This window comes from Carassius gibelio, chromosome B2 (assembly GCF_023724105.1).
Source record: "Carassius gibelio isolate Cgi1373 ecotype wild population from Czech Republic chromosome B2, carGib1.2-hapl.c, whole genome shotgun sequence".
Classification (NCBI taxonomy): domain Eukaryota; kingdom Metazoa; phylum Chordata; class Actinopteri; order Cypriniformes; family Cyprinidae; genus Carassius; species Carassius gibelio.
The window spans coordinates 1,538,231-1,562,871 of NC_068397.1; the positions used below are offsets into that span (position 1 = coordinate 1,538,231).

At 38.9% G+C, this 24,641-nt stretch overlaps 2 protein-coding genes, 1 long non-coding RNA gene and 1 pseudogene across 5 annotated transcripts in view; 1 reads left to right on the forward strand and 3 right to left on the reverse strand.

The window, feature by feature from the left end:
• The window catches only part of LOC127950469 (uncharacterized), a 92,643-nt gene extending 83,283 nt beyond the window's left edge, over positions 1 to 9,360 (forward strand). Inside the window, exon 3 of the long non-coding RNA XR_008152470.1 lies at positions 9,212 to 9,360. This is a non-coding gene — a long non-coding RNA (uncharacterized LOC127950469). The remainder of the gene's footprint in view (positions 1 to 9,211) is intronic.
• Positions 1 to 24,641, reverse strand: part of LOC127950443 (tripartite motif-containing protein 16-like) — a 57,894-nt gene that overhangs the window by 21,124 nt on the left and 12,129 nt on the right. The window lies entirely within an intron of this gene.
• LOC127950453 (tripartite motif-containing protein 16-like) lies at positions 6,049 to 9,462 on the reverse strand. Its single transcript, XM_052547519.1, has 6 exons — positions 8,812 to 9,462; positions 8,199 to 8,294; positions 7,886 to 8,119; positions 7,466 to 7,625; positions 7,278 to 7,325; positions 6,049 to 7,068 (listed from the first exon to the last, which is right to left on the reverse strand). Exons 1-6 carry the CDS (start codon positions 9,382 to 9,384, stop codon positions 6,536 to 6,538), a joined length of 1,644 nt encoding a protein of 547 aa, XP_052403479.1. The 5' UTR covers positions 9,385 to 9,462; the 3' UTR covers positions 6,049 to 6,535.
• On the reverse strand, positions 19,291 to 19,407 carry LOC127951708 (uncharacterized; annotated as a pseudogene).

A 24,641-nucleotide genomic window follows, 5' to 3' on the forward strand; every position in this document is an offset into this window, starting at 1 on the left:
TACTAGCATATTCAGCAACTGTCGCCCTAATATTCCTACTCATCACAGGAGACTTTGTCTTAGGTTGAAAGCAAAACGTAGACTTACTCATATCGTTGGTTTTAAGACCGACTGAACTGAATGAACGACGATGGGTTAACACAAATTCATCAGCCATGATAGCAGCTTCAGAAAGTGTATTCACCTTGTGTTCAGTGAGATGCGTAGCCACAGCATGAGGAACACAATGTTTAAACTCCTCTAAGAGCACTAATTCTCTCAACTGCTCTTTAGTTGTAACTTTCATTGAAGTGCACCAATGATCAAATAAGTTCTCTTTTTCTCTTGCAAATTCAACATGAGTACATTCATCAGCTTTAATCAAATTCCTAAATTTTTGACGATATGCCTCAGGAACGAGTTCATATACATGTAACACAGCAGATTTCACAACATCATACTCACCACTCTGTTTGAGTGAGAGTGCAGAATAAACTTCCTGAGCTTTACCTGTGAATACACACTGTAACAATAAAGTCCAAAAGCTTTTCGGCCATTTCATGGATAAAGCAACACGTTCAAAGTGATAGAAATATTTATCCACTTCCTTTTCAGAAAATGGCGGCACTAATCTCATATTTCTGTGAATATCAAACACCGGTTCACCTGCATTCGCATGCTGTTGTGGAATAGGAGGCGCTTGTGAAGCTTCAGCTGTCTTTGCTGCTAATTCTAACTCCAATTTTTTTTATCTGAAACGCTCTCTGCTCTCGTTCCTTCTCTAACTCAAGCTCCAACCTTCGCATAGCTAACTGATGATCTAATTTTCTCTCTTCAAATTCTCTTTCTACCGCTCGCTCTTTCATAGCGCGATCATCACGTTCAGCACGAGTTTTCGCGGCATCTAAACACAATTGCTTTTCTTGCAAAGACAATTCTGGAAATTGTATCTTACTTCCACTATCAACCTCCGCAGTATACTCAAACGATTCACTAGGAGCTATAAACTCAGCGCTTACCTCTATAACTCCTCTATCAATAAGTGACCGCTTCAAAGTAGTCACAATCGTTTCCTTCAGCCTCTTTTCCTGAGAAGTAAGATCAACACTGAAGCGTTCGGCGATTTGCACTAACTGCTCCTTTGTACAACTCTCAAGCAAAGCTTCTGATGGACACGCAACGAAATCTTCGATCACCGAAGACATTTTGTTTGTATTTGTATACGCGCAATAACACAAACGAAACTACTAGCTAACACACGTGAGACGCGGTTTACAACTCTCATAAGCCACTTAAAAAAAAAAAACGACGTCACCGTATTACGCAACCTATGCTCATTCACAAAAACTTCCGAAGACTTACCACAAGTCAAAACACATTGTAAGCACGAAGAGAAGAACGCGCTATACACACACGAGCGCAATTATTTCCTAATTTTGTAGAATGGGTTTACCTCCAAAATCTGAGAAACTCCAGCTCCTATCTAAAAAAAAAAAAAAACACTAACTAAATCCTACCTAGTCTTCAAAGGTGTACCGGGCTCGAGGCGGCTTTAAACGCTGAACTCCGTAACGATCAGTTAAACTGAAAGTCCGGAAGCGTACCCCCGACAGAGAGTTAAATCTCCACCCAGGATAACCCTTAAAAACAAAAAAGGCAAAATAACAAACAAAACAACAAACAGTGTTCCGTCGGAAGGATTGCATACACAACCCAGCTGGATACACTCTAACTAACCGGAGTTCTCATTCATAAAAGGTAATCATTCACAAAAAAAATTACCATACTCACCAACATTCCTACACCAAAGGATCCCGGACGAGCCCCCAATTTATGTCACGGCCAGCTCGTTCTCGACCGTAACATAAAATAGGATCACACTTGCACAGATGGTTTGACTTGCAAGTTTGTTTATTACAATGAAAAATAATCCATTAAACAAAATAATATAGCATAATGTCTAGGGTTTAAATAAAGAAATCATAATCCAAAAGGTAAGGAATGTTGACAAAGATAAACAAAAGCAACGGTTGGGGCACAAATTACTTCTCTGGAGACTGCCATTCCCCAGAGGAAGTAATGTGAGATGAATTAGTCCAGCATTTATTCTCTCCACAATCAGTGCAAATCAGTCAGCAGGGGTGTACAGTCAACCACACCCTCCCAGGTCATTCCGCCCCCAGCAGGGAAGAAAAGGGAGCACAGGGTCGTAACAGTCATGTAAAGAGACTGTGCAGAACTGTCAAGACAAATATAAACTGCTTCTGATTAATAAGACAATATATACCCATTAAGGTAGCACAGCAGTTTATGTATTCTATGATATTTTCTCATCTATCGTATTGCATTACTGTTTGGGGTCAGGCCAATCAAACAAGAATTACACCCGTTAGGTCATTGTATAAACAGGCATTAAAAGTAATGGACCAGAAACCTGTAAGATTGCCTCATTCTTAGGAAGCATAATGTTTTGACAGTTTTGTAAATAATTTCTAAAACTACTTTTTAAGTGTGTGAACAACCTTGCACCAGAAATGTTCTGTCAACTAGTTTTGAAACAAAATAGTGAAATAAGAACCAGAGGCACAGCAAGAAGAAACTGTATAGCCGCAAAACGTAGAACAACATTTAGTCAGACATCATTTTCAGTAAGAGGCATAAAATTGTGGAACGCCTTACCATCAGAAATTAAAACACTGACAGAACTCAAGGTTTTTAATACACATTTAAAGCAATGGCTGAAACTGAAACAACTCTGTGAACATTGACTGTACAGGATACAACACAATGCATACAAACATAAAGTTACATATGTTAGCATGCACAGACATATGCATACTTCCCTGTTTTTGTATTGTTAAATGTGTCTAGACTCTGTTTTATAGAGATTTCTACATTTATTTAAGCTCATATCTTATTTTATGTATGGGATGTATTTATTGTATGTATTTTAATAGTTATAATTTTTTTTATCCAATACTCATGAAAATAAAATATCAAAATATGGGTAAAAAAGCAATAATTATCTTCTAATTAAAGATCACAGCAGATTCTGAATACTAATGAACTCATTTTCAATCTTTACCACGATCCTTCAAACCACTGTGTTTTACTCATTTTTCAGCAAGACGTTTTTAATCATTTAAAATATAATACAATTTAGTATGATAATTGTTTCCTAAATATATTTTAGAATAGCATAGTTTAAGTCTATTTCAGAGCTGATGGTGAAGATTGAAGATCAGGATGAAGTGAAGGAGAAATATAATTTCATTAGTTGAGAAAAAACCTGCTCGCAGGTAAAGAAACCCAAAAAGCCTCATCGTGCAAAGACTTTCTCACACAAAGGAAACTTTAAGGAGCACGTCAGGATTCACCCCAGAGAGAAAAACCCTACACATGCTGTCAGTGTGTGTAAAAGATGCCTGACTGAACTCGTGAAGACTGACACTGGAGAGAAACGGTTCACCTGAAGGATCACAGCAGAGAACGAGCTCTGCATCTCTGCGTCTCAGGAGACACCTGCACTATATCACACTGCCAGTCTTATTCATGTCTGTGTTTAGAGTTAGATCGCATTAAAGTCTCTGTTGGTGTTACGGTCAGGTGTTCCTTTACTTTTGTCCATATATTACTTACTTACCTGACTTACTTAGACTTATATGTCCAGAATTTCCAAAAAATGGAAATGCTTATTTTAGACATTATTTAAAATGTGATGTTAATTCTGCAGATGATGTTCATTCCTCTACTTTGGTGAGAAGTTGAGCAGGGAACAGTCATCTATTTTTCCCAAAATATCTTTATTGATGTCTCAAGGAGCACAACACACTTTGGTCTTATAAGCAAAATCCCCATAGGACTAAAGATTCAGGTTGAATAACTAAACACAGGAAAAACTGAAGATCTTAAATTCAGTTTGTCCAGGAAGCCATCACACAAAGGAGGAAAGCTGTGTATCAAACAGAGTGAACTAGACAACAGAAAATATTCACAATTTATGATCCTATCACTGATAAACAACAATGTCCTTCTTGAAAGAGATCAGCTCGATGGTGAAGAATCTCACTGTAAAGTACATTACTGTGAAATACATCTTGTCGAGATTCACACAAACACAATCTGTTATGTCTCACATGAAGGTTTAGTTGATGTTTGGGGAAATCTGATGTGTAACATTATATTAGATCCATGCATTACAGTAGATTTTAATATAGATCTGTCTCAATGTTAATCAAACATGAAAATAAAAGACAGAATCACTCGCTGCTCTTCATTAAACTACTGTTTATTAGCATCTTTGTTCTTATTTTTAATAGCAAAGATAAAATAAAAATAGCTATACTGTGATTAATAATATAGTAATTAATATTAAGACAAATATGCCATGTTTCTTGGTGATTTTACTTTTTGTCTGACACTAGAAATTATAGGCAGATGGTAAGATGAAAAGACTGTGACATGCTCCTCATTTCCAGAAGTGTAAAATACTTGAGTAATTTTACTTGATTACTGTACTTAAGTATTATTTTGGGGGATTTGTACTTTACTCAACTACAATTTAAACTGACTACTTGTACTTTTACTTGATTACATTTCTGAAGGAAAAAAAAACAGTACTTTTTTTACTCCTTACAATTGTATTTCACCTTGAAAAGTAAATTATATTTTTATTTTATCTTATGCACATTAAATATGGGAAACAGAAGCTCAAACGTTGGTACAAGGTAGCAGTTGCATTTTCCCGCCCAAAACAGTTTATTCCTTATTTGTTCTGTTTTGATAGAGCCATTAGCTCTGTAATATATTAGCTGAATGCACAAAATTGCAAATAAAATCAGTGATGAGAATTTAAATACAATTAATATTTTTGTGGTGTTTTTTTTATTTTGTATTAAATGTTACAAAAAAACTGTTAAAATAAACATTATATGCTAAATTAATTGTATTTCATGTTTAGTGATGTTCTTACCAGGTATTTACAATGTCATTATATGAATCATTAAGTAGGAATTAGGACTGTCAGTGAATATTTTTTTTATCTTAATAATTGCATGCTTTTCTCATTAATTAATCTAATTAGTCACAAATAATTATTTATCAATATTTGCTAAGAAAAAAACTCTAAATGTCCCAAATATACATTGAAAAGATTTATTGTCCTTTCAGACAGTGATATTGAATAGACAACACAAATAAAGTTGTCTTTAAAATCGTTAACGTTGTATGTTTTAATTCTATGACTCTCCTCATTAATTCGACACATTCTTGTATTCTGTCTGGAATATATTTCTTACATTGTTTCTCTTAAGAAGACAGTGATTAACAGGGGTTGAGTTACTGTCATATTCTCTTTGTGTATAGTTTTTGAAGTGTCATTTTTGGATGTCCCATACACTTGCATTATATAAATAGATTTTTTTTTTTCTAAAACTCTTAGTTTGTGTTTATCTGATAAATGAAAGTAATACAGGATGGCATCAGGGTGGAAATTATGGAGTTTCCTTTCAATCCCTTTCCCTGTATTTCTCTTCTTTTTTTTTTATTGTGCCATTGCATTTTTTTCCTTCTCTCCCGTTAACCATTCTTCTGTATTGTCTGTCAAAAAAAGTACTTCTACTTTTTTAATACTTGAGTACAATTTAAAGTTTTAATTTTTTACTTTTACTCAAGTATGATTTTGACCAGATACTTTTAACTGAGTACAATTTTCACTGAGTACTTGTACTTTCACTTGAATAAGATTTTGAGTAATTTTTACCCCTCTGCTCATTTCTGAAGAACTTGTCACTTTTTACTGTTTGACTTTACTGACATTTTTGTTCACGTTTACTTTTTCATATTACAATTAGATAACCAGCTGACTCCTATTTTAAATAAAACAATTTTAACCAATAATCTGATTTTATGGTTAAACAGGGAAACATATGATTCATTTTGTGACTCGTCTGATTTTTATGTCAGTGATTTTAGGACGAGAGAAGAAACTATAACAAGGTTCTTGATTTGTCTTCTGGAGATCTGCACAGAGGAATAAAACCCATCACCTTTCATCAAGTGTGTAGAAGCTTTATTTATATCAGAGAACAGAAATAACACATTGAATGAAATCATAAAAATGTTTAAAAAAAAAAATTAAAATATGAAATGTTATTAATTATTATTATTAATATGGTTAACTTAATAACAGATTTTAACTAACACAAATACCTGTCCCTGCAGCACAGAAGCAGTCATCAGTAACACAGGTATATCTGGAGCAATATACAACAATACATTGTACAGTATCAGTTAAAATTATACAGTTTTCTTTTATGACAAAAATCATTAGGATATTAAGTAAAGATCATGTTCTATGAAGATATTTTGTAAACTTACTATCGTAAATATAGAAAAACTTCATTTTTGATTAGTAATATGCATTACTAAGAACTTCATTTGAACAACTTTAAAGATGATTTTCTCAATATTTAGATATTTTTGCTCCCTCAGATTCCAGATTTTCTAATATCTCAGACAAATATGGTAGAATCTCTCGTCAGTGTATTCTGATTCATCAACACAGTTTAACTGATGATCTAGGACCAAATACAGACCAAAACCCAAACCCAAGATAGAGCGGCTGAGTGAATGTGGTCTGGACTGTGTGGATGAGGCTCATTGTGTCAGAGACGCTGTAGAAGGACAGAGTTCCTGCTCTGTGATCCACAAACACTCCTATTCTCCTGCTGATGGGCTTCACAGAGAGAGCAGTCTGTATGTTATTGTGACTGAATGAGTAACTGGAGGAAGAGCAGAACAAACTCCAGGAGTGATCATTAGATCCAAACACACACTCAGCACCTCCTCCCTTCCTGCTGATGCTCTTATATGACACTGATATATCCACACCATCATCTCCACTCCACTCAATCTCCCAGTAACAGCGTCCACACACACTCTCTCTACACAACACCTGACACACATCAAATCTGTCTGGATGATCAGGATACGACTGAACTGTGTTAGTGAATGTAATCACTCTGTTGTTCTCAGACAGACGGAGGCGTTTATTCACTGTGTTCAGATCCAGAGTGAACTGACGGGAATCTGATGGAGATAAAACACATCAGAATCAGGAATTATGAATCTGTTTGATCTCTTCATGTTCAGTGTATCATCAGTGTCTCAGTACAGATGAACAGATATCTGTGAACATCATCATTTACATCATCAGTTATTAAACTCTTCTTTCTCCTTCTACAGGAAGAACATGAACACACTCATGAGTTTTTCTGCTGGTTTTCTTACTGACTTACATTGTAGGAAGTCCTTCCTGGTTCTGGGAACAATGTTGGTGAATGTGGCTGTGGAAATCAACAGACATGAACAGTGTGATTCTCATGATCCTGTATCTATTCCTAACACATTTCTAATATGATGTTCTCCATGATATGAGATGATGATGGACTGGTTTCTGACAGCAGATGAATCTCCAGGACTTTACCTCTGTCTGAGATCTTCTTGATCTCCTCTTTGCAGAAATCCTCCAGTTTGTCTCTCAGCTGATGAACAGATTCTCTCAGATCATCAGAAGAGAAGAGAGAACTGAAGAGATCATCATTTACGTCTGTAGATTCAGGAGCTGCTGAGAGAGACTGGTAACTCTACAGAAAACAGAAATCAAACTCATCAGCTCCACACTTGGATGCAGCTTATACAAGTGAAAGAAAAGTTCTGACATGAGACGCATTAGAGCAAGATTTCCAGAGCTGACAGCCATTCGTTTCTTTCAGAAGAAGATGATCAGATGAGTCTGACTGATGATTATATAATAATACACTCGTGAACTGTTTCTCTGTGAGTCTCTGTCACAGCAGGATCTGCTCAGGTCCACTATGATCCTGTTCTTCTAGATGTGTGTTACCTGCAGGAACTGGATGTGATCCTGTGTGTGTGAAAGCTGCTCCAGCTCAGCGTCTCTCCTCCTCAGATCATTGATCTCCTGCTCCAGTCGCTCCAGTCGTTCTTCAGCTGGACTTACTGCAGTCTTTTCCTGATCTCTGATCAGTCGTATCAGCTCAGAGCGGCTTCTCTCAATGGAGCGGATGAGCTCAGAAAAGATCCTCTCACTGTCCTCCACTGCTGTCTGTGCAGAGCGCTGTTAGGACACACAGTGATTCAGCTTCAGTGAGTCTGAACTGAGACGGAGACAAACTTCTCTTCTTCTCCAGACTCACCTTATGAGACTCCACAGTCTCTCTCAGCTGCTGGAGATCTTTCTCTCTCTGCTGGATTCTCTGCTGGAGCGTCTTTTGTGTCTTCTTCAGCTGCTTCTGCAGGACAAACAGATGATCGTCAATCTCACAGAAAACTACTGACACTAAATCATCATGAACAGATCAATCCAGGAAAAGTAGGGTGAGGCATTTAAAAGGTTAATTATCTGAACTGATAATCAATGGCTGTAGGTTCAAACTCCAGAAGTGATGATTGATCATTTACTACCATCTTTCATGAATTATCTATCATGTGTGATTAAGGCCTGTTTCACACTATAAGTGTATATTATGAAAGTGAATCTGACAGATGTAGAGCTTCACACTGACTTCTGTGTTCTGTGTAATTAAGCTGCAGCTCTAGACAGAAAATAAAGGACTGAAGTGAAGCTATAAAGGGCTAAAATAACCTGGATTCAGTCAGTTTTACTGAACAGAAAGTGTTTGTGTGCAGCTGTTGTTCATTACTGCTGTGGTGAACAGTGTGAATGCTGTAAGCTGTTAATATGGTGCTGATATAAACACATATGAAACGAGTGTCAGCAATATTTCATCAGTGTCTAGTGTTAAATACCTGTTTCTCTGTCCTCTGTGCTGCAGCTGATACAGTGTCATGGTTTTTATGTTCATCCATCGTACACAGCACACATATACACTTCTGATCTGTGCGACAGAAAACCTCGAGGATCTTCTCATGTTTCTGGCAGATCATCTCCTGCAGTCGTCCAGTGGCTTCAATCAAACTGTGTCTCTTTCCTCTAAAGAAACTCTCGTGTTGTTCAAGGTGATTCTGACAGTAAGAGTTCAGACACACCAGACAGGACTTGACGGCTCTGTATTTTCTTCCAGTACAGACGTCACACTCCACATCTCCAGCTCCAGCAGGAACCACACTTTGAAGTTTAGTCTTCTTCAGTTTCTCCATCATTTCAGCAAACACCACGTTCTTAAATAAAGCAGGTCTTGGACTGAAGGTCTGTCTGCACTGAGGACAGCTGTAGACTCTCTTCTGATCCTCTTCATCCCAGCAGTCTGTAATACAGCTCATACAGTAACTGTGTCCACACTGGATGGTCACTGGATCCTTCAGGAGATCCAGACACACCGGACACAAGAATTCATCCTGAGAAAATCTGGCTTCTGCCATTTTACTGCAGAAATACAGAGTCACAAACACACAGAGCTCAGCTACACTTTCACTTTCTCTTTCCCCGAACTCATGTGATTCCTGTTTCCTGGTTCTGTGTTTGAGTGACGTGTGTAAAACAGGTGTGTCTGTGTCTGTAAAACAGGTCTCTCATTCCTGAGATTAGTTTTCACATGCCTGACAAACAAACACACAGATAAACACTCAAGCCAGCTAGTTGTATACGAGTAGTGTTTTAGGGACAAAAGTTTTTCATTTCAAATGTCTCTATCTAACACATTAATGATGCAAAGGAAAAACATATAAGATTAAAACATGATTTACTGTATTATATGATAACTATATAATTTATTTTGCTCCCTTTGCTAAAAGTTTAAGTGAAAATTGTAATTGCTTTTGTTATGATTACATTATTAATCAGTTTCAAAGCATCAAATGAATTGTCTCAAGTTTCATGAGATCTGTACACAGAAAACCAAAAAAGCCTAATAGAAGTGTAATCATAAGCAGTTTGTTCAATAACAGGGGTTATGAGAAGAACTCTTTCAATGGGACAGTTAATAACAACTCAATGATTAAAGTTAAACCTTAACTGTGGAAGTTGAAAGTTCAAAACCAAAAGTAGCTGTTTTTAAAGACTTATCTGGAAAGACACATATGTTCAAATCCAGCTGTCAGTCACTGATTTAAAAAAGTGCACATAGTAAAACACATGTCAGTGTAGTGAGGTCCATGGAATAATATTGAAAATAGTGATAGCATGCACTTTTAAAACTTGCTGAGACAAGAGTTAATTCAACCAGAGTCAATGGCCAAGTGCCCAACTAACATGAACACTAATCACCATATAGATAACATACTTTAGCAACCGTAGTACATTTACCAAATGAAAGAAATAAAGCCAAACTAGCTTGCAATAAGAGAAAATGGGAATTTTGTTTTTGCAGTTGTTTAATCATCCTCTGGTGAGATACTGATTTCATCTAAGGATGTTGCTGTAAGTAGTTGATGTGTTTCTGCTCACCTCTTCACTTTTTTCTGTTCTTGTCGTTCATCTTATACTCAGTGTTTCCGCTTGTTAACTGTAGGTGTCATCACTAATGCTCAGTCATTACTTGAAGAGTGAATCTACAACTGGCGCAGTGTTAAATGTCCCATGACATGAACATGAGGTTTTTTAACATTAATATGAGTTTCCCTAGCCTGTCTATGGTCACCCAGTGGCTAGTAATTTCGATCGGTGTAAACCAAGCTCTGGGTGTCCTGCTGTGCCTTTGAGAAAACGAGAGCTCAGACGGGGCGCTCTGGATTCTTCCCCTTTTGACATCATACTGGGAAAGGTTACCTCCCCTTTCTATGCTTTGACAGCCCAAACATTAACATTTAATTCAGTTGCAATTTCAGCACATGCTTTAAAAACAGACTCTTACTATATGGATTCAACAGCACCACCATAAACAGTGAGTAACAGTGTTCATTAATGCCTGATCTGTGATCAGTGATTTCTGATGTGTAGCTAATTATTCAAGTTCAAACAGACTTTCTTTCTAAATCGTTTAATACGGTTCATGCATCAGTGAATCAAGCCAGTGACTAAACAGTCAACTTCACGTTGTTTCTCTGAGTAGCATTAAACAAATCTCTTATTTAAATTGTGATTTAACTACAGAGAGCAATTTAAAGGTCACATTTTTCGTATTTTTTAAGCTTTGATTGTGTTTACAGTGAGTAATAAAACGTGTTCATGTTTCATGTGTAAAAAAACAGTATTTTTCACACAATTCACTTATCTGTAAACAGCTGTTTTCACTGTCATAAAAATGGGCTGATGACCTCCTTGTTCTATGAAGTCCCTCCTCCAGAAATACGTAACAAGTTCTGATTGTGCCAGCAGTTCCTGTGTTGTGATTCGACAGCAGCTGAGCGCAGGCTGCCCTCCTAGAAACGTGATTGGACTAGTTTTGGACTAGTTTTGAGAAGCAAGCAGGCAGGATTTGTTTTAAAAAACCTGATCTGAACGCACGTGCTGGAGATTTACTTCTAATCACAGAACACCTTTACTGACGAGATGCGCATGAAAATCGCATTACATTTTTTGCACAGCCCTACCATCTAGTTAACAAAGCTAAACAGCGTTGCCCTTTGTGTAATAAGTTACAGAAACTGTTAAACGCACCAGCTTAAATAATAAAATACAATTACCGGTTGTGGTCCATAAACAACGCCTTCTCCAGACAAAGAGGGAATGTTCCCGTTACTTAACTGTAACCTTGTTTCCTGAGAAAGCGGAATGAGATGCTGCGCTGCTCAGCGCATTGGGAAATGTCTTATTCGTGGCTAGCTGTGAACAATGTGTGTAACATGTCAATAGAATTGACCCAGTGGTAATATAGCCTCATTTGATGACGTCATCGGGGCGCGCACCTGCAACATGGGGCTATAAATAGATACGCCACAGGTACATCAACAGGAATTTTTGTCTGAAGAGCAGTCCTGAGACATATTCAGTACAACTATGCAGCGCAGCATCTTGTTGCGCTTTCTCAGGGAACAAGGTTACAATTAAGTAACCGGGAATGTTGCACGATGCTGCACTGCTCAGCCCATTGGGAACGAGAATACCCACGCCGCCGTGCTTGAAAAATGTCTGGACCCCTAAGGTTGTGCAGGTGTGCTATCAAACCTCTGAATGACTCAGAGAAAAGTAGAGGGGACATTGCACTGTCTGATGGGAGGTGAAGAGGCACCTCTGCTTTGTAAATTTTTTTTCCAAATCTGTTTCACTACCTCTGGAAGGAGTTTCCATTCCCCCATTAGTAGTGTCGGTTCAAACGCCCTGGAATGTAACCTGGTGTTGTCCACCCATACTAGGATATGACAGCCTCTCAAATGATGTAGGAACTATTTCAGAGCCAGAAATACGGCCATCAGCTCGAGGCAATTGATGTGCCAATCCAGCTGATGACCCCCCCCCCCCCATTCCCCTTGAGCTGGGTGGCCATCCAAGACTGCTCCCCAACCCATCAGGGAGGCATCTGCTCGAAGACCCAAGATAGCCCGACTCTCTCCTTGGACGAGGAACATGTTCTATGGCCTCTTTGCCCAGAAGAGTCTGAGCTCTCGAGACAGTACTTGCATCAGCTCCGGTTTCACAGAAGTGGAGACCATAACGTTGAAACGTGGAGGCTGACGAATAAATTAGATCCTGTATCCTATCCGTACTATGCTCCATACCCCCGCAAAAATGGTCGCACAGAAGGACAAATCTGTGGCCCGACGAAGCTCAACGAACGCTTCCTTGTCGATTGTACTGCCCACACTCAAGTCCTCCAACAGGACAGCCTGGTACGCCTGTAACTCTGCCCTAGTGTGCAGTGCAGCATCAGTCTGACCTGCAGCTTGGTAAGCTTTACCCACTAACGATGATGTTATTTTACAAGGCTTAGTGGGGAGAGTAGGTTTCCTAACCAAGGATACAGGCTCGGGCTCTTCAACCCGCGGCATCTCCGAATACCCCTGTGACTTCGCATCCACGATAGTTGAAAAAGTCAATGTCAAGGGCACAAAGATGCAGGAAGTATATGCTTTGCTTCATGACTTCGATAGCTCATCATGGAGGTCCTCGAAAAAAAGGGGAGAGACTGATGGTGTGGTCTCTCTCTCCTACTACCCGACAGAAACCTATCCTCCAGCTTACTACATTTGGGGGGTCTCTTATTCACATGGCCAGTCAGGCTGCAACCTGTCCACTGCGCAAGTAACTACCTTGAGCAGTTCCTCAACCAATTTCCTCTCGTGAGAGGAATGCTCAGAGGCGGGCTGCTCATGGTCCGAAGACCCAAAAGATATATCATCCTCCTCATGAACCGAAGAAGCACTGGAGCGCTTCGAGATCACGAGAAAAGATGCGCGGATCCGGTGACACTGCAAGCGAAAGGGACGAGCCCGTTGCTCGTTCGTCATGCAAATCCGCATGAGAGCCCTCCGATGAAAAGGTGGGTGCAGTCTGAAAATAATTCAGACGAGCACGAAGCATCTTCACTGAGAGCAGTACACAATGCTTGCACTAGCCCGTCTCTAAAGCCAGAACCGCATGCTCTTCCACCAGCTGAGGAGAAGAATCTTCCTGATGCACACATGCACCAAATGATCTGAAGACAAAAGACCTGTTAATGCACCTGTGGGGTATCTATTTATAGCCCGTGTTGCGGCTGCGCGTTCCGATGACATCATCAACCGAGGCTATATTACCACTGGGTCAATTCTATCGACGTGTTATGACGTGACGCGACACATTATTCACAGCTGGTCATGAATAAGACATTTCCCAATGCACTGAGCAGCACAGCATCAACTGAAGCTTTCGAAAGGGAACTGCTCCATCTTTCAAGAATAATCTTTGTGTGAATCCGGCATTAAACTGATTGAGATTGAGGAAGCTGTCCTCAGCAAAATGTGCTGCACATAGTTTTATATGTAGATTATAATTTTCGGAAACCAAGTTAAACATAAATTGTAACCATTGATTGCATAAATTGCACCAAGACCACGCCCCCTTTTTTGTGTATTACTGTGGGTGGAGGTTAGTCAAAAAACTGTTCTAGTGAAGTCATTACTGCAGGAACTAGAGAGATGAAGTCCAAAAGGGTCGTTTGTTGTAGGCGAATTCTGTTGAATAAAACATCTCGCTTGGCATTGAACTTTGAGCTTTAGAATTTTACAGATATTATTTATACTCTAACAAAAACATTACACACTAACTAAAGTTTAAAACATGGGATCACGAAGAACGGGACCTTTAAATAAAACGAGGAGGCCTAATCATATATTTTGTCTTATGTCAAAATAGGACAAGCAACTTTACCATATGCTGTATTTTTGTAATCTCTGCACTAAGGAGGTCTCATCATATATTTTGTCTTGTGTCCAAATAGGGTGTGCAGCTGCACCATATACTATACCCCTGTACTCTCTGCAAATTCCATTCTCATGCAGGCCTCTACACACAGGCAAATGCATGGTTATTGTAACAGTAGAATAACTTGAACATAAATGGCTAGATTCACATTGATTATACTTGATTAGTTCACATATTGACCAATAAAAATCTTATTCACTAATCAACTCAAAACACCTGCAAAGGTTTTCTGAGCCTTCAAAATGGTCTCTCAGTTTGGTTCACTAGGCTACACAATCATGGGGAAGACTGCTGATCTGACAGTTGTCCAGAAGACAATCATTGACACCCTTCACAAGGAGGGTAAGCCACAAACATTCATTGCCAAAGAAGCTGGCTGTTCACAGAGTGCTGTATCCAAGCATGTTAACAGAATGTTGAGTTGAAGGAAAAAAGTGTGGGAAAAAAAAGATGCACCGCCAACTGAGAGAACCGCAGCCTAATGAGGATTGTCAAGCAAAATCGATTCAAGAATTGGAGTGAACTTCACAAGGAATGGACTGAGGCTGGGCTCAAGGCATCAAGAGCCACCACACACAGACGTGTCAAGGAATTTTCTTAACCACAGACAACTTCAGAAGCGTCTTACTTGGGCTAAGACGAAGAAGAACTTGACTGTTGCCCAGTGGTCCAAAGTCCTCTATTCAGATAAGAGCAAGTTTTGTATTTCATTTGGAAACCAAGGTCCTAGAGTCTGGAGGAAAGGTGGAGAAGTTAAATGACTATGGTGTTGGTGTGCTTGACTGGCCAGCAAACTCACCAGACCTGAATCTATGGGCTATTTTCAAGAGTAAGATGATAAACAAGAGACCAAACAATGCAGATGAGCTGAAGGCCACTGTCAAAGAAACCTGGGCTTCCAGACCACCTCAGCAGTGCCACAAACTGATCACCTCCATGCCACGCTGAACTGAGGCAGTAATTAAAGCAAAAAGAGCCCCTACCAAGTATTGAGTACACATACAGTAAATTAACATATTTTCCAGAAGCCCAACAATTGACTAAAAATGTTTTTTTTTTTATTGGTCTTATTAAGTATTCTAATTTTTGGGGTTTGGTGTTAAATATGAGAAAAAACTGTTTCCTTCGTACATTCGGTTCATCAGCATTGTTAAAACACATTTATCATTCAGTGGAACTGTGGGTATGATTTAGACACTTAAATTTCTGCTCCGTCCATGAAATAAATACGCAGTTTTCGACTGCTCAGGTAACCATTGACAAACTACAGAAAAGTAAAACTACTTCACTTTAGTATAATTGGCCATGAGTCCCAAGGAGAGATCATGCATCAGCTGCATCAGAGACGAACGGAGCGTGAGTGCAATCCTGTGACAGACACAGGTGGTAAGTAATAGTGGAGCACGTGAAGGATAGATAAGAGGCACAATTCACGAACACTGTTCCAAGTCTCCGTTAATTCCTGCTTGTAGTAATTTAATGTGTATAGAATTTGAAAGCATTGAATCACTATAGAAATCGTGATTCATTCGATTATCAGCATTTTACATCGATTACTGTCCGTGATTGGCGATTCACTACTCAAATATCATGTTTATAAATAAAACGAGTGAATCGTTACACCTCTATGCATTCTTCACAGATGGATGCTGCTGTGATTTAGGTCAAAAACACATAAATAGCTCAATACTTATCAAACGATCGGTAATAACAGACAAAGCAACAGTGATCACGTAATGAAAAGAGTTACTCACAAATGTATGGCATTACTGTTGGATCTAATAGTCGCAAAGTGAGGTTGAATCTGTGGCCGGGGATAAACGGTTGAATATGTGGCCGAGCATAAACAGGCAGTGAGGTCTTCTTATACGATCTTCTTATGTGGAGGCAGTGCTTATCTACACTGCTACATAATATGCACTGTCTTGAATTCCAGAAGCTTTTGTTTCAGCAGATTGTCTTCAATATTAGCTGTTCTTAGACTAACAACAAAGATTTATTACATTTCTTAACAATAATTGTACAAAAAAAAATTGGTAAAAAGGATGTGTATTTTGAGGGTCATTTTTGAGGGTCACCAGATCCCTCTCTCCTGTGTATTAGGACTGCTTTGCCTATTACTCACCTCTGGTCATTATCTCCTGATTAATCTCCTTATCATTGCATGATTATCACCTGTGCATCCTCAGCTCCCCTTTATCTGGACTGCTCTGCTGATCGTTCATTTGTGAAGTCTTGATATACCCTAACTCTGCCTCTAGCTTGTTTCTCGTGTTTGTTCTTGTGATTTTGACTTGGACTCTAATCTCGTTTGTGAACCTAAGCTGCCAGCCCTTTGACCCAAGCCTGTTTGAGTTACGTTTCTTGGATTGCCCTTACCTGTGTGCTGTTTTGAATAATTTATACTGGCCTTGCCTAGTCTGAGTTCTATGACTGTCTATCTCTGCTGGCTTACCTGTGTTAATTAAATACTGCAGATGGATCCGACCGCCTCAGTCTCTTCGTCACAATTATGAGCAATATCAAATTTAATTTCTTTACTAAGAACTAGGGCTTATTTATTTATTTTTTAGAAACTTTTTATTTACTGCTTCTGGGTCATTGCAGAGGTGTAAATTTAATTTCCATTAACTTGACAATCATCAGTCTGTGATTGAATTTTTTTATAATCATGTTTACTTCAGGCCCGATGCAAGTGAAAGAGGAGAGCGAAGAGGAGATTGAGGATGATTATCATCAGCTGGAGGATCCCCAGCGTCTCCTCAGCGGACAGAAGATATTGAGCTGCTCAGAAACTGGGAAAGGCTTGTCTCACAAGAGAGCTCAGAAAACAGCCGGCTTTTTCTTCACCTGCCTCGAGTGCAAAAAGAGCTTTGAGTCCAAAGAGCACCTGATGGATCACTTCAGGATTCACTCTGGAGAAAGCTGCACAGACACCGAAACCAACCTGACACAGAAAGCAGCTCCGGGAACGGTTTGCAAACTGCCCTTCACTTGCTTTCAGTGCCAGAAGAGCTTCGTGTGTAAACAGCACCTGATGGATCACTACAGGATCCACACGGTGGACCGACCGTTCCCCTGCGATCAGTGCGACAAGAGCTTCATTCACAAGCAGAGCCTGAAGAATCACCTGAGAGTTCACACTGGCTTGAGACCACATGTGTGCCATCTGTGTGGCAAGAGCTACATCCACAAAGACAACCTCACAGATCACATCCGGATCCACACCGGAGAGAAGCCTTTCGCATGTGATCAGTGCGGAAAAAGCTTCACACACAAGGGAAGCCTCCTGCATCACATGAAGATCCACACCGGACTCAAGCCCTTCACCTGCCGCCAGTGCGGACGCCACTTCACTCACAAAGGAAACCTGAAGATTCATATACGCATTCACTCCGGAGAAAGACCCTTCACCTGTCCTCAATGCGGCAAGAGCTTTATCTATCACGGGAACCTGGTGGGACACATGAAGAAGCACTCGGGAGAGAAACTGTACCACTGCACTCAGTGCGGCAAGAGCTTCGTCGAGGCTCGGCATCTGCAGAAACACGTGAAAACACATGCCACCGAGCTATTCTTGCAGTAATGCTTCATAAATGTTATTTAAATAACATTATATGTGCATTTATATCCTTTGAGGAGAAGTTCATAAAAAAAATGAAAATCCAAGATTAGGTTGAGTTTGTTTCTTGTGATGGCATCCATTCACTGCAGAGCATCCATTGATCAGACACTGATGCACTTCTACAAATCTGATGAAGAAACAAACTCATCCTGATCTTGTATGGCCATGGGATGGTTTCATTTACTTAATCATGTTTGTTGTAAGGTGATGCATGAAAAGAAAAAAAAAGTGTTGGAAGCTTTAATAGTGAGTTTCCAAAAAAACCTGGAACCTTTCTTCCAGACTTCTACACTTTCTTCTTCTGATGTCCTGAGTGTTTTTATTATAACAGGACCTGAGGCTGTGAAGCTCCAAACGAGAGCCACAGAAACACTGTAAAAGAGTTAAGAACAGAAATATTCTGTCATGGCCAAAAATATCGGCACCCTTGGTAAATATGATCAAAGGCTGTGAAAATTCATCTGCATTGTTAATTCTTTTGATCTTTTATTTTAAAAAATCATAAAAATGTATCCTTTCATTGGATAATAATAATTTAAAATGTGGGGAAATATCATTATGAAATGTTTTTCTCTAATACGCATTGGCCACAATTATTGCCACCCTTTTATTACATACTTTTTGAAACCTCCATTTGCCAGTTTAACAGGTCAAAACGTTCTCCTGTAATTCTTGATGAGGTTAGAGAACACCTGACAAGAAATCAGAGACAATTTCTTCATCCAGAAGAACTCTGCTTCTCACCACACATTAGGACGATATAGACACACGTCCTCTTCCAGGCAGTTTCGTAACATTTTATGTTGATTGGAAATTCTTAATTATTGCCCTGATGGTGGAAATGGGAATTTTCACTGCTCTACATTTAAATTACATCTATTCATTTAGCTGACGCTTTTATCCAAAAGCGACTTACAATTGCTATATATATGTCAGAAGTCGCACACCTCTGGAGCAACTAGGGGTTAAGTGTCTTGCTCAGGGACACATTGGTGTCTCACAGTGGATTCGAACCCAGGTCTCTCAACCAAAGGTATGTATCTTATCCACTGCGCCAACACCACCTCTCTCTAGCCCTTTTCTTAAACTGAAAAGTATGAACATGAAAAGTACAAGCATGTACAGCACTCAATACTGAGTTGTGTCTCTTTTGCCTGAATGACTGCAGCAATGTGGCGTGGCATGGAGTGGATCAGTCTGAAGCACTGCTCAGGTGTTATGAGAGACCAGGTTACTCTGATAGTGGCCTTCAGCTCTTCTGTATTCTTGGATCTGGTATATCACATCTTCCTCTTCACAATACCCCATAGATTTTCTATGAGCAGACCACAGGAGCACCCCCTGCTGGCCTCACTAGCACCTCTTCCAGCAGCAACCTAGTTTTCTCAGGAGGTCTCCCATCCAGGTACTGACCAGGCTCAGCCCTGCTTAGCTTCAGTGGGAAACCGGTCTTGGGCTCCAGGGTGATATGGCTGCCGGATGAATATAACATACAAGTTTTACTTTTTTAATGGAATTAGTGAAATCATCTTTTTGATGATATTCTAATTTTATGACCAGCACATGTTTACTTTTGTTTTATTGGTTTCTTGACTTTTAATATAGGTTGTTATAAAAATACAGTTATTTTTAATTTAAAAACTTGTTTAACTTGTTTTTCCATTGAATTACTTTGAAAAACAAAAACAAAACCATGATGGCCACTGAGGACAGGTGTGGTTTTTTAGGCTCTATCTACCTATCCTTTATTCAGCATTTTACATCAGATTGTAACAGTTTTAGCCGATGCTTTTCAACAAAGATAGCTCAATTCAAAGAAATGCATGCATCAAACACTAGAATCAACCAAGAGGTACAGAAACAAATGGATGTATTTGGACAATGCTGCTTTGTATTAGGTTCCTGCTTGTTCCAAAAGCTCAAGGCCTTTTTTTTTGGCTAGAAATCAATCAGTTGTCCCTGCACATCATGAACCTTTTAATGATATATCAAGACAAAAAGAATTTGGACATGAACAGTATGTTGCTTATTCTATTTTTTGGCAGAAAGATCATTATACTGGAATTGTTGCTAAAGAAAGAAAACAATACACAAAAAGAAGCGAATAACATGATTACAAGATTCTACAAGTTTTGCTGCTACTAAGTGGGGATATACAATTAAATCCTGGCCCATATGTAAATCTTAACCCAGATCTAAACAGTGATTTGTCCAAACAACGGGCATTGTTGGAGGGCATCTGAATATTAGAAGTATTACATCAAAAATAGATCAGATTCAACATTTACTGACAGACTCCAATTTGGATTATCTGTGTTTAAGTGAATCCTGGCTAAACAGAAATACTCCAACACACATGATTGATGTACCTGGTTATATTTGTTTTAGAAAAGACAGACTAACTGACAGGGGTGGCTGTGTGTTGATTCATATCTAAGAAACATTTAAATGTGTCCAAATTAATTTGGACAGACCTTTAGAATGTGTGGGCATCACTGTAGTGTTGTCGACAAAAATGAAGTTTAATATTGTCACTTTATATAATCCCCCCTCACATGGTGTTTCATTCTACAAGGATTTAAATGACTTACTTAAACAGTTAAATTGTCACTTTGAGACTATCTTCCAAGGAGATTTTAACATAAATTGGTTAAGTAATAGTATTAGGCAAAAGTTAAAAATGATCTACTCAAAACATAATTTCCACCAAATAATCAAAGATCCGACAAGATTAACAAAAAGCAGTAACTCTAATTGACTTGATCTTCACAAATAGAATTGAGCGAGTGAGTAAAACGTACAACTTTCAACGTCTTTCTGATCACAATATGATTTTAATTGTTAGAAAGCTCTCCAAAAACTGTCTACAATCCTTCTGTAATATTTGGCATAAATTAGAATTTACAGGTATTCCCAAGAATAAAATAACTCAATTTGAAGATGAACTGCAGAATATAAATTGGAATAATGTTAAGCAAATTCATGATTTAGATACCTGCTGTACTACAATGATGAAAACACTAACAAATGTGAATCAGAAATATACTCAGGTACTGAAGTATTCACAACGTAGAAGGGCTTTACCATGGCTGAACAAGGATATTTTCCAGCTGATGAAAAAAAGAGACCTTGCGCTCAAAAATTCATTATTAACAAAAACTAACACAGATATATTTGTTTTTAAAGGATTAAGAAATAAAGTAGTTAGGGTGTTATGCAAAGCAAAAACAAACTACTTTATGAAATTGATGGCTGAATCAGGAGGGAAAAGTTCAGAACTTTGGAAACACCTAAATATTTTAACTAATCGAGTGCCTAAACAACAAAAATTTATAGCGTAATTAGATATAGATGGAATTGTCAGTAATGAAAGGACTGAAATTGCAAACCAATTTAATAGATTTTTATCCAATCAGCTGAGGAATTGGCTGACAATTTTCAACCAGTACAATTAAAACACATACTGAGAGACCAAACAACATCTTTCTGTATAAAAGAGGTAGACCAGAGAGAAATTTATAGACAGTTACATCAATCTAAGGCCAAGGATAACTTTGGCTTGGATACAGCTTTTATAAAAAAACACAGTTCTCTCCTCTTAATGCCAGTTACACATGTAGTATATTTATCCATAAGATCAAATGAATTCCCTCAGCAATGGAAAATGGCTATTATAACTCTAGTCTTATTATAACCGATTTCAATTTTACCTGCACTCTCAAAGGTTCTTGAAAAAACTGTTGCCAAAACACTTGTCAATTATCTTGAAAGTAATCATCTTCTACATGCCAAAACAATTTGGGTTTAGACCACGGTATTCAACAGAGTTGGCAAACTGTTACCTCACTGAAATGATAAAACAGTCATTAGATGAAGGTAAAGTAGTGGGAGCAGTATTTCTGGACTTGAAAAAAGCCTTTGATACTGTGAACCACAAAATTATTTTAAATAAATAAGAAAATTGTAACTTGTCACTTGATGCAATAACTTGGTTTAGATCATATCTAGAACAAAGGCAGCAGTGTGTTAAAAAATAAATACCACCAAGTCATCTATTCAAACTTGTTGAATCAGAATACAACAAGGTTCAGTCTTAGGCCCTTTACTTTTTAGTTTATATATAAATGATCTTCCAGACAGTTGCAAAAGGGTTAAATGCCAAATGTATGCAGATAACACAATTATATATGTCTCAACAAAACCCCCCCAGATTGCAGCTGAGATGCTTTCAAAAGAACTGGATGGTGTATCACAGTGGCTCCGAAATAATCATCTGACCCTGAACTATGATAAGACAGTCTCTATGTGCTTCTCAATAAAAAGAAAGGTCAATGAAAATTTCAGAATAAAGATTGATGAGAAGGAGATAGGTGAGGTACATTAATTTAAATTTGTAGTGGTTACTTTAGATTCTCATTTTAAGCTTGATAGTCATTGTCACGGCCAGCTCGTTCTCGACCGTAACATAAAATAGGATCACACTTGCACAGATGGTTTGACTTGCAAGTTCGTTTATTTCAATGAAAAATAATCCATTAAACAAAATAATATAGCATAATGTCTAGGGTTTAAATAAAGAAATCATAATCCAAAAGGTAAGGAATGTTGACAAAGATAAACAAAAGCAACGGTTGGGGCACAAATGACCTCTCTGGAGACTGCCATTCCCCAGAGGAAGTAATGTGAGATGAATTAGTCCAGCATTTATTCTCTCCACAATCAGTGCAAATCAGTCAGCAGGGGTGTACAGTCAACCACACCCTCCCAGGTCATTCCGCCCCCAGCAGGGAAGAAAAGGGAGCACAGGGTCGTAACACCTCCCTCCTTAAAATAAAGATTCGGCAACGAATCTAAAAAAAAAGAAAAAAAAAAAGATAATCAAGCAACACCAAAGGACAACACAATAAAGTAATCCAGCCGTCCAGGAAGCATCCTCTTCACCCCACCTCGTCCTTCAACACCTCTGGGCCCTAGAGATGCAAAAAAAAGAGAGAGAAGAGAGAGAAACGTACAACACCGACGTCATGTTATACTCTAGAAAGAGTGTCAGCTATCACGTTGTCTTTTCCCCTTACATGCTTGATGTCTAAATAGAAAGGTTGTAGAATGAGACTCCATCGCATAAGTCGTTGGTTTCGATTTCCCATTCGATTCAAGAAAACCAAAGGGTTATGATCCGTATAAACGACAATCGGCGCAGCAATTGACCCCAAATATACCTCGAAGTGCTGTACGGCTAACACCAGGGCGAGGGCTTCCTTCTCAATAGTGGAGTAGACCTGTTGATGCCGGTTAAACTTCTTTGAAAAATAGCTTACAGGATGCAAAATATCGTTCGAAGCTTCTTGCAAAAGAACTGCGCCTGCACCACAAGCACTCGCATCAATTGCAAGACTGAAAGACTTTTCAAAATTCGGGGCTTTCAAAACAGGGGCACGTGCCAGTAAAGCTTTACAATTTTCGAAAGCCTGCTGACATGTCTCAGACCACTGAAAAGCTATCTTCGGACTCAATAAATCGGTTAGAGGTGAAACCACACTAGCGAAATTGTCACAAAAACTCCTGTAATATCCCACCATGCCGAGAAATCGACGCAATTCACGACGAGTGGTGGGGGTTGGGAAGTTACAAATGGCTTCTACCTTAGTCCCGATAGGTTTCACACATCCATTCCCTACTACCTTACCCAAGTACGTGACGGTTGCTTTTCCAAACTCAGATTTAGCCAGGTTGATCGTAAGATTGGCCCTAGCTAAGCGGGAAAAGAGTTCTTTTATCTGGGTAAGATGCTCAGACCAGGAAGAACTATACAGGACAACGTCATCAAGATACGCCTTGCATCCAGACATTCCATACAGTATATGGTTCACTAATCATTGGAAAGTCGCGGGGGCGTTACGAACCCCGAAAGGCATTACTGTGTACTGCAGGAACGCATCAGGCGTAACAAAGGCGGATAACTCCTTTGTACGGGAAGTCAAAGGCACCTGCCAGTACCCCTTTAGAAGGTCAAACTTACTGACGTATCAGGCAGAGCCAACATGATCGACGCAATCGTCAACACGAGGTAACGGAAAACAGTCCGGTTTTGTCACAGCATTAAGTTTTCGATAATCTGTGCAAAATCGATATGAACCATCGGATTTATTCACTAAAACACAGGGATAACTCCATGAACTAAAACTAGGTTCACCTCTTGTTTTAACAAATCTCGTTTCAAAGGGTTAACTCTGTAAGCGTTTTGCTTGACAGGACAGGAAGTTCCTACATCGATGTCATGTTCAATGGCGGAAGTACGACCAGGAACGTCAAGGAAAAGAGAAGGGAATGACATCACTAACTCAATGATGTCATTCCTCTCCTTCTCTGCCAAGTAAGAAAGATGAGAAGGCAAATCAATAAGAATCTCAGAGTTGTTAAGACGTCCGTTGACTTTTTCTCGAGAAAGCAGATTTCCATCCTCATCAGCATTCTCTGAAGAATCACCACTCATACTGCAAGAAAGAGAAGACTGTTGTTCTGGATTAAAAGAGTCACAAGTGGTTACTACGCTAACAGAGACAGAAGGAACCGAAACTACATAAGGTTTCAACAAATTAATGTGACAAACTTGCACTTTTTTTCGACGGTCAGGAGTATTCAGCAGATAATTATTATCTGAAAGACATTTAATTACACTGTAAGGTCCTGTAAACTTTGCTTGAAATGGGTTAG